Raw genomic sequence first — 11,079 nt, 5'->3', positions numbered from 1 at the left:
TTACTCTTATTGTTGTTAGCATTTGAGGCTAACAACATGCCATGCGGCATCACAGTAGCCAATGAGAGACCTGAAAGTTATATATTACCACACAGCATTGTGGGTATTCGAAATAAATATATTTTATACATGTTTTAACAATTTATAGAAACTTTTATCCTGGGAATAGCTGTCATTTATATGTTGCGCTTTATGTAGTTAGAAGAGTCGAGTTAAAATGTGTTTTTGGTGGGAAAAATTGTCATTATAATGCTTTTAAATGTTCTTATATCTTGTTCTCAAAGGCAGATGTTTGTTTATATTGTGGTTTAGTGCATTTCGCTGGCCGTTTCAATGTGATTTGGGATCATTTTTGCAGTTAATATATCTGGTGTGAAGTGTTTGGATGTTAGCACCATGACGGTGACGCGCACGTTTGTCGTATTAGTAGTTGGGCAAGAGCGTTGGAGAAGTTAAGACTATACTTTCAGGGATCATTTCTATAGTTACTGACTTGAGAAATGTGTTTCTAAAGTGTTTGGTCTCGCTAACCACGATGAAGAGTCGGTGATACTCCGTCCTGAGCGCGAAGCGGGCAGAGAGACTTGATTCACTTCATATGCTCTCTGCTTTTGATGACCGTTCACTGTCTCCTCTGGGGACAATGAGGGACGGAGTATGATCAGAGTGGTGGCGCAATAATGTCAAAAATCAATGTACCTTTTACCACTAAGTCTGCTCAATGACTTATGTACTGTGTGGTATTATATATCCATAATTTATGGTTTTGTGGTAGTGATGACCAGATACACCGACTATTATAAATCAATGCTTTTCCAACTATTATCAGATACAGTGTTGAGTACATGTAGTCAGCTACTAACTTGAAGTATTTTGTACAATACTGTAACTTTAAACCCCACCCACTCCATTTCTCAACTGTATTTTATGTATTATTTGCAATAGTAACTTTGTAGATTATAATTTTTCTTACAAATGATGGGTTTATAAAATATGGTGCATATAATAGAGCAAACTACCAAAAGGAGCTAAAATAAATCTAAAAATGCTAATATCTCTTTCAAATTGTTATTTTGTATGTACTCAAAAATGGATTGCAGGATTTTACTTCAAATTGATTATATTTGTACTGTATGAGTAAAGTAAGCAAAGTAATCATAATTAAGGAGTAATAGATATATACTTCAAAGAAGCATTCAGTTTTCTGGATTATTTTTAATGATATCATCTTGTCAGATTTTTAGTGTGATAAAATGGTACTTTTATTTAAGTAAAGACCTGAATACTAAAGTATTAGGATACCGGGGAAATTCACACATTACAGCGGCTCAGGAATCAAAAGCAAGAGAGAAAAAAAAGTGAATGAGTGCTAAAAATAAAGATTAAAACCTCGTGCACATCGACGCATCGCTTAATATTTTTGTGCTTTAATAGCCTCCTTTTTTAAATAACTTACTTACAGCTGGAGTAACTTTTTAGCTTGCATAATAACGTGTCAGATGCAGGGCATTCCTTTCAGGATATTAATAGATGGAAATGACTCTTTTTGCAGCAGCAGCCTCGCATGAAAGCAACCCGTATACCAAATAAAACGTTATTGCTGCGTTTACTGACCACTAAGAGTGTGATTTGTTGTTGGGATTATTGCCAGGGACACGCGTGTGGACGTAGGGTTTTTTCCTCAGCCAGGCTTGACGCTGTGGGCTCGTCTGCTGAGCTTTTTGTTGGTCGCCCAGAGGAGGCGGGTTTTTGCTCCACCTGCCAACAAGACTGCTGGGACAAATTCCGCTCCGCTGGCCTGGAGAAACGCTCAAAACTGAACACAAAAAGCACCAATGGGGCTGTCGGGCATTTGAACAGCGCTGGTGTTGAGCCTCCTCTGTGTCGGTGATTGGCGTGAGAAACTGCAGGAGGACTCGTTGTGGTGTTGAGCCTGAGAGGTGGCGGTCAGAAACTCTTAACGGGACATAGCAGAGGATTTAATGTCGATCTTGTCGGTGGCTGAAGACAAATTGTTTTTAAGCTTTTCTTCGGGACGTTTTGGAGATTTAAATCGCATCTTCATGAAGTGGACGAGTTAACGCAGCGTTGTTGGCCCGGCGAAAACATGACACACAAATGATGTTTAACATTTCTATAGATGGAGGTTCATTCTCTAAAAACTTGGAGGACTTCGACTCTATTCGCAGTGTTCTCCTTTACAGGTCTGTAGCGGTTTTTTATTTATGGCACAGTCAAATGAATAAAGATTATTTTCTATTTTTTATGCAAATCTAAAGTGCGCTTTTGTTTGGTCAGAGGCACTTTACTGAATACCGGAGGGGATTTAAAAACCTCGTGCAAGTGTGCAAGGAGTTGGAGATAAGGAGGGAAACAAAATGACAGCGAAAATGTGCATTTAATTCACAATTTGAGATGAGATAAAACAATATACAAGGACTAAAATAACACAACAGAGAAGAAAAGGCAAATGTTTAGCGAATATAAAATACAATAGGTGTATAGCATAGAAAAAGAAATAAAAAAAGGAGAAAACAGTACGTTGCAAAATATAAAATCTAACTTACAGTAATGTGCAAATTGTAGCAAAATAGCTATCAGTAAGGCGCAAAATACAACAAAAATAGTTAACAGGTGAAAAATATAACACAAAATAGCTAACAGTAATACGCAAAACAACAAAATTAGCTTTGAGGTGCAAAATATAACGCATAGCTAACAGAAAGGTGAAAATATAAAAACTAAAGGTGTAAACAGTGAGGTAGCAGGCATTTAATGGTCATTACATCCACAAATTCAACATTCCTCTGTTGTTTTAAAGATACTTTTGGAAGTCGGATGTTAACGTAATAGTTATTCAATTTAAAAGTCTTGTTTTGATGTAGTTTTGATTTTTTTTAATTGTATTTATTATCTTTTGTTTGTTCTAGTGTTCTAGTGTTTGTTTCTTTAGGGTTAAATTTAGTTGGATTTTCCGCTAACTATAACACGAGCAGGTGTTGTCTGTGTGGTTTCTGCATTATTTAACGGGATGAGAGTCTCGTGCTGCCAGGTAAACTGGCACGCGGTCGCCCCATGCCAGACAGCATAGAACGCTCTGCCCGGAAAGCTTCTGCGTTGTTAGGGGCAACTGCACCCTCCACCAATCAGATCCGGCGTATTTACGTCACGTGACAACCCCGGTGAGCTCATAGATGCTTCCAACATGGCGAGCGAACATCGCCGTTCGTTTTTCTGATAAAAGTTTCGCTTTTTTTAAGACGCATTTTGTGTTCGCGCGGGAAATCAAAACGCTTCGTAACTAAATGGCTTCTGCAAACGCGCGAAAGTGTACCGAAAAAACACGTAGGAGCGGACAAACGGAAGAAGATGGTGGCGATAGTGACTGTGAATCCACATCGCCGAGTTTCAACAGCTCCGACTACTCTGAGTAAGATCATTTGACTCCGTGACTACAAACAAACAAACAGTTTACACATGCAGATGACAGCACGAGACCCATTGAAGTTGCTTCATATGGTAGCAGATGAATGAACAAGTTAGTCCACAGAAAAGTTCAGGAGGAGCAGATGCTGTAACTTGACCCTTAAACAGTCATCAAGGTCTAATCAATCAATTCTCTGTAGTATGTGGCTGCTTTAGATGGTTAATTTACACATAAAGTCAAAAAATAGTTGCAAATACTTGTAAATGTCAGTATGTGGCCCAGCTTTGCCAAAGAGGAGTGTCAGCCCCTCCACACATTTCACCATCGCTCCTCCCCTGTGCTTTTCATAGCTTTTGGGGAGTGTTTTCAATTTGGGAGGTAAACCTACATAAATAATTGCATGCTGCTTGCCACCCTCAGTAAATTTATGGATATCAAAGCTGCCAACCACAGGTTCTTCAAAGCGGGGTTATAAGGAGAGAAACCAAAAGAAAAAATAGTTTTTAATCCCACCCTTTTTGGTTAGGCATGTGATCAAATTTGTACATGGTAATTTCCAGTATAAACAAGGGTAATATCTGATAATGAAACTAAAAGAAGCAGTATTTTTTGGATCAGTATGTCTGTCAGTAATCTGGAAACAAGTTAGACGCAACAGTTGCCTAAATACTGAAATTTCAGTGATAGTATTTAATTCTTTTTGACACAGAAATGAGTAGCAATGTGGAAAGTAGAGGCATTGAATGTTTATTTTACTCAGAAGAAACTTGTGTCACTTAACTTCAGTGCAGCTTTTTAGACCCAAATAAATGACATGCTTTATCCAGTCCCTTAAGGAGTTTTGTGGGATGTTTTTGTGATTGTTGTGGCCTGTAATGTCTGACTTTGCGGCAGCTTGTCTAAAAAGTTGTGTTGCAATATTTATAGTCGTTTTTTGTTGTTGTTGTTGTTGTCTTGATTTTATCATAACAGTTACATTTACAGAGGATGCATTTCATGATATGATGCATTTTCAGAGCCAATACTGGCATAAAACCCCCAAACATTTAAAAAATCAGAGCCAATCAGAAAGATTTAGAAACAGCGAGGTTGAGAAGAATGAAACGGGCTGGCCAAGTTGTCAAGACAGTGTTTGACAGGGAGAAGATTGTGATGCTATCATGAAAAGATCATTTTCACCAAAAAGCACCATATCAATTCATATCATTTCGTCTCCACCAGAAAAAATGAACAGAAAATACTCTTTTTTTGCACTGTGAATGCAAAAGGCATACTTTTGTCATTGGTTTGCATGTGCAAAATGTGCAATTAAAAAGATACACATCATATCACATCCAGACAGGACCCACAACACTTATTTAGCTAAAACACAATAAACAGTAGAAGCTATGTTAAAAGGAGCTGCAGGTACTTGATGGTTAGAACTGAATCAAGGTTAAATATATTTTAATAATAATTCTTAAAATCCCTGCTTTCATATTATTCTGCCTTTTGACTCTTGGTGTCTTTCATTGCTCTGTTTTCTCTCAGTGACTTGGAACCAGAATGGCTTGATGACATCCAGAAAAATGGCGAGCTTTTCTACCTGGAGCTGAGTGAGGGTGAAGAGGAAGCTGCCTTGGCTCAAGTCAATGGCAATCAAGGTGTCTCCACCAATCACGTCCGCTTTAGCGAAAAGGAGGCCGAGATCATAACAGAGCAAAACAAAAAGCAGCGATGCGGTACACGGACTAAAGGGGAGCCCGCACTTAAAAGGCTAGCCAGGATCCTGAGGAGAAAACGCAGGCCGTCTCAGCGCAGAGGAGGGAAGGACGGAGGTAAAGACAGCTCGGGCGTATCATCGCCTCCAGCATCCATCCTGAAGAACCAGCCGGGTCAGAGACAAGGTGTGATGGTTCAGCAGCAGCAGCTGAAGGAAGTGTGCGTCTACCTCAACCCCAAACGTCTCGTAGGTTCATCAACACCGCTCTCCGACAGCGGAGGCCTGCTGGAGGCGCTGCTCGGGGTGGTTCATCGACCCTCGTGGAGCAGAGGACAAGGAGACTCTGCAGTGATGAGACAGGAGGAAAGACTGACTGTTCATGGATTAATACCCAACAGCCCGGCCATCAAATGTGGCCAAATCCTAATAGGTAATACTATTATTCCAACAGTTAAAAATATGTTGCATCAGTGGTCATTTTATATACCTCACATTATCTTCTATACTGTTTTGAAAAGGCACATGAAGAGACCTCTAAGAAGACATCAGCTAAGCTAAAAGTACATGGCTGTTCCTTAAAAGAACATTTACAGGTTACTGTGCATGCTTTGTAACTGAAAGGGTAGGAATAAAAGCATGCTGTCGGCCTTCTTCAATGGTATCTTTGGTATTTTTCCCTATTTTATAATTTTTTTGTCTAAGTGACTAATGGAGGCAATAATTTCAGAGTTCCCGCGGATCCTTAAAAAGTCTTAAAGGCATTGAATCCATTAACCCAAATATAAGGCCTTAATTTTGATTAAATCAGTCTTTTAAAAGTCTTAAAAATGCCAATATCTGGGAAGTAGATTTTTTATGAATCATGTATTTCTGACATTGCATAGCAAATGCTCAAAATAATGTGTGGTTTTAAAAGAAAACAGTAACATTATTTTGCCAAATGTCTCTTGTATTAGCATCACAAAAAAATCATTCATTCAGTTAGACGGAAAAATATGTTGGCTCTATACACAGTAAAAAAAAAAAATTAATGGATTCTTGTGGGTTTGGCTATGGTGATTTTGGGTTTGTTTCTGTGATTAAACAAAAGGATCTCACTCTTAAATAAAACGGTTTACCTCTGTAGTGATGCTTTTAATAACAATCTGAGCCTCGCAGCAGCAAAGAAACAAGCACATTTAGTGGATGTAAATAAACGTTTCACAAATGCCTCGAGTGGTGACATTGCAGCCTGTTTAGTGGCTGCAGCACTCTCGCTCAATACTGGACCAGTTTGATAAAGTGTTGTCTCTAAGACACAAAAACATAGGTTGACAAATACTGACTTAAAACGTTAACAAGGTATAATCCATCCCCTCCAGTGTTCACGAGATGTTTTGGGTTGGGCAGCGACATGCATACACAGCTCAGCAGATGAGGGATATATCTGAAAAGTTTGAGCTTTAGAGGAACATTTTACTTTGATAAAAAAAGAAAGTACTTTTCATGGCTGCAGACGGCACTCTCTCCATCCTCAAAAAGAATCAATTGCCGTCAGGAGAGGGAAAATGCAGCTATGCATCAGTTGTGATTTCAATAACAGTCATCTGTAGAGTCATGAACCAGCACTGACTCATTCATTTCCACACCACATGAATGCACTGCCAAAGCCTACAATTATTACAACACAGCCTCAGTCACACACACAGAGGTCTGAAGAAAAAGAGCACAAAGTGTCAGTAATAAGCATCATGTACAACACCTAATCAAGTCAGCAAATAGTAGCCGTGTAACTGAAGTGGGTGAACTATGATTTGTTAATGTAACTACATAGCTTTGTGATTATCTTGAAGGAAAGTGCTTTAAGAATTCGCCTTTTTTCTGCGTCTTGTTTTCCCAAACTCTGTCAATGTGGTGAATCCATAGCAACAACTACAAAGCAAATCATTGTCATAGTTTTATTTTTTTAGCTCTGTGTTTTAAAACCACTGAGCTCTTGTCAAAAGATGTTTGTAGGATGTTTAATAGTTGCGTCTCACGGCCAGTGTTTTTGCAGCAACTATGCCCAGTCTTGGTGAAACTTTCAGCACGGTTTGGTAGCGTGAACGAAACCCTAAATGCAGGTTGGGTTCTCTCGAAATCTTGTCTGTTTGAAAGCCTCTCTGAAGTGATTTTCTTCTATCGGGGCTAATGATCGGATAGTTTTTACTAGCAGACAGAGGAACGCCAGTCGTGCTCCACCACAAATGACTACCCACATGAGTTACTGTTTAGATAAGCTTTTATGCAGGGCAACTACATGCTTGAACAATTAGAGTGGTTAAATACTTGAAATAGCTCCGTTACTGTGATGGTGCTGAGCCTCTGTGCACTAAAGCAGGTGAAGCTCTTTATTGGCCCTTTACTGGGTCTACACAGCCAAGTGCACAAGCACATCACATCAGTCTTTGAAAACGTTTTTTCCTCTTCCTTTTGCTAATTTGTTATTTTTCTTTAATGTTTTTATTTTGTAACTTATGCATGAATGTTTTATTATTATAATTATTATTCTCTTAAATCTTGTGCCAGGTTGTAGAGGAAGGTTGTGAAGGGTGGATCGAGGAAAGTGGACCTGATTGTATGATGAACTGTCATCTGTCTATATCTGTTAAATAAAACACCCAAAAAAGGAGCACGTCACAGTTAATACATTCAGTTAGATTATTTTAAGTAGTGTTCACTCCCTTTCGTTGGACTGCATTATGCTCACCTGTGCAGCAAAACAATCTGCTTTGAGTTTTAATACTGTCAATCCACGTACCAGTTCCTCCCTTGTTTTTCATTTCTGATATATTTTTTGGTCCTAAGGTGGTTAAATGTCGATTTATTGCATTATTTCTTATGTATTTCCCGTTAACTGTTTGACCGAGGTTTGCTTCTCATAAATGTTCTTTTTCTGCGCGCTGTGTTCAGGTGACGTGCTTGTAGCTGTGGACGATGTGGACGTGACCTCGGAAAACATCGAGAGGGTCCTGTCCTGCATCCCAGGACCAACACAGGTCAGTGTGTGTGTGTGTGTGTGTGTGTGTGTGTGTGTGTGTGTGTGTGTGTGTGTGTGTGTGTGTGTGTGTGTGTGTGTGTGTGTGTGTGAGTGTAAATCTGCCAAATAAGGCGCAGTAACAGTGGTTTGCAGAGTCAGTTTTGATAGCAGCGTTCTCACACATCCTGGAAAACAGTTTACCGATTTTCCAGTCATGGAAAACAAATGGAATATGAGGGAAATCATAAAATATCCTGAAAAATCTCGTGCTGTCCTGGAAAATATTTTCATCATTCTCTTATTTTCCTTCAGCAGAGAGTGATCCACTAGTGAGGGGTTAGTTATGGTGTGATAAACTGATCAGTGAGTCAGAAGCAATAATTCTAGAAAACTCGACTCTAAATTTGAATTGTACATTTAGGTGCACTCGGGGAAATAAGTACTCAACTTGTCAAAATTGTTCTCAAAAAACATTTTTCTAATGCTGCTATTCACAGGAAATTTAGACTAGACATTGGTTTTCATTGGCGCGTGTGTGTGTGCGGTCGGGGTGACTCTCTGTATCTGGCGCTGAGCTCTTACCACAACAGTAGCTACAACAACAGTCGGTAGTGTGGTATATCAATCAGTCACATTATGGGTATCAAATGGAGTACTTAGTACCAGTATCACTTTAAGGGTACTTGTGTCATCATTTTCGCCCAGCACTACTCTGATAACAGCTACATCATCGCTGAAAATGATCTCTTGAAAAGAATGGGAACCCTGTAATAGCCGATACTCGGGGCAAAGCTTTCAACAGAAATGTTTTGTGTAACTATCGGATTAGTTTCCAAATTTCTAAGGCAGCGTTTACGTCTTCGAGATCCTGGCTCGTCGCAGACTTGGACAGCAAACACAGACATTAAATGACTTTGAAATGCATGGGTTCTCCTAAGCTGCTAAAATGTGACTAGAAAGCAGAAGTCAGCGCCGTTTAACATTAGAAAACCCTCAATTACTGAGAAATGATCCTTTTGATCGGTTGCTAAAAAATCCATCGTCTGCACCTCAGTCATGCATTTCCACCAAAAAGCAGACCATCAAAAAGTAGGAATTTGCAAATGACAGAGTGCGTGCGGGTTGATGGCGAACACGGCGGATAGACGGGACTGCGGTGTGACTCTTTTTTCGGTGCCACAGGAAGCTGTTGTGGGATTGGAAGCTCGGCTGATTAGAAGATGTAGTCGGAAACTAAATTACATTGTAGGGAAATAGCGAGGGAGAGAGATTTTTTGGAAAAATACAAGGTTCCTCAGGCACCACGATGACTCTTGAAAAACTTGAAATAGAGTTGTATTGCTGACAGAATGATAGTTTTGTGTGAGTGCGTGCGTGCTTGTGTGTGTTGGAGGATAGTTTTTCTGTGTGCCAGCCCTCCCAGATGGAACGCAGACACTACTTATTATGTTCGGAGGAACAAATATTAGTATTAAAGTCAGTCCACCGTGCCCTGAGCTAACCCTTATAGCCTAACAAGCCTCAGTTACTCCTTCAGGAGCGACAGGAGTGTGTGTGTCCATCTCTGAGCGAGAGCAAAATGACTGACATCAACAGACTGGAATCCCAGTGAGAACGCACTCCAGTCCGACCACATCCTTATTATTCATGATGAGAGAAAGTCCTGCAGTTAGCCCACTCAGCCTCTTCACCCAGTGATTTCTCAAATTTAGGGGCTTGTCTGTTTTCTGCCGTTTTTCCACGTCTGAATTTAATTTCCTCAGCTCAGTCTGATCAAAGCTATTTCATGCTTTGTAAATTCTAAAGAATTAAGGATATCCCTTTCACAATTTCTACCTCTCACTTCTAGGATTGAAAGGTACATCACACGGTGTACCACCACTACTCGTCTCTTCTTTAATAATACCCCTAAAATTGGCTAAAATGGCTGGCGGCCCAGATGCAGGCGCCTGCTGGGGAGGCGGGTGGCCTGTGGTTAGTGCTGACAGGCCTTGGAGAGCTCTGGGAGTGATGGCTGGATTAAAAAAATACAGTTTCAACGTTTCTGACCAGAGAATATGATGTTTTTTTTTCTTCAACATATTTGGTAGGCTGCATATGATCCAGAACTACCCACCTTTTTGGAAAGTAATGACCACAACACCTCATTTATTTCTTTGAGCGTACTAAATTGTTTTCTTTGGATAGCTGCAGGCACAAATAATACATGGATTAGGAAATGGACTCCGCTTTAAAGTCACCCATTCCCAAAACGATGTGTTTTAAACAATGCAAGCGGTCATAGTGTTCAATAAATGGCATATCTCTGTGTTGCAGTCAAACACCAAAATGGAGTTGGGGCGTGTCCAGTTAAGATGTAGTGGTTTAAACTGGATCTGCAAGGTCCCCAGTGGTTTGAGGTTGAATCCCAGCAGAACCTCCGCTGTTCCGCCCGCCTTTTTGCTTTTTCACTAAATGTCTCCGTCAGGGAAAACTCCTCAGACCTACTGTGTTGTCTTTATGGGATAGTCCCCATATGTAAGGGTTACGCAGCATTATTTCTCATAGAAATGAAACCTGCGTCAAACCAAAAAGCTGAGAGAGATCCTGACCTTATTAAGTGTATCAAGCATTGGCCATATGTGACAGATCAATATTTAATACAGTTTCTATATCAATATTATAATAAATTTGGTATTTTTACTCTGTGTTACAGCAGTCCAGTCACAGCTGACAATGTTTACATGTGCAAAATAGTCTTTTTTTCTCTCCTAGCTAACGTAAGCACATCCACAGCTGTTGATGGCGAATTTTCGTGAGTTTCAAAATGCAAATTGTTTTTTGTTTTTTGCGTTTGGTGTGAACGCACAGTTATGCACCTCAGCAGTCCCTGGTACATATATATTTTTTTTAGAATTAGTGTTGTGGGAAAATGATTGGTGCTGTTGGTGCGTCCCTTGTTTTTAAAAATAA

General features: G+C 39.8%; 1 protein-coding gene and 1 non-coding gene across 2 annotated transcripts in view; both read left to right on the top strand.

Annotated features, from left to right (window-relative positions):
* Positions 1 to 454: 454 nt before the first annotated feature.
* LOC121962545 lies at positions 455 to 671 on the top strand. The gene has a single exon (XR_006107130.1). It is a non-coding gene; the product is annotated as a small nucleolar RNA U3 (small nucleolar RNA).
* Positions 672 to 3,305: 2,634 nt separating this feature from the next.
* The window catches only part of intu (inturned planar cell polarity protein), a 35,693-nt gene continuing 27,919 nt past the window's right edge, over positions 3,306 to 11,079 (top strand). The window contains exons 1-3 of the mRNA XM_042512731.1: positions 3,306 to 3,430; positions 4,958 to 5,559; positions 8,061 to 8,146. Coding sequence (XP_042368665.1) covers positions 3,306 to 3,430; positions 4,958 to 5,559; positions 8,061 to 8,146 — 813 coding nt within the window. The remainder of the gene's footprint in view (positions 3,431 to 4,957; positions 5,560 to 8,060; positions 8,147 to 11,079) is intronic.

This window comes from Plectropomus leopardus, chromosome 23, assembly GCF_008729295.1.
Source record: "Plectropomus leopardus isolate mb chromosome 23, YSFRI_Pleo_2.0, whole genome shotgun sequence".
NCBI classification, from domain to species: domain Eukaryota; kingdom Metazoa; phylum Chordata; class Actinopteri; order Perciformes; family Serranidae; genus Plectropomus; species Plectropomus leopardus.
Note: the sequence above shows the minus strand (reverse complement) of the source record. Positions and strands in the feature narration are given on the sequence as shown.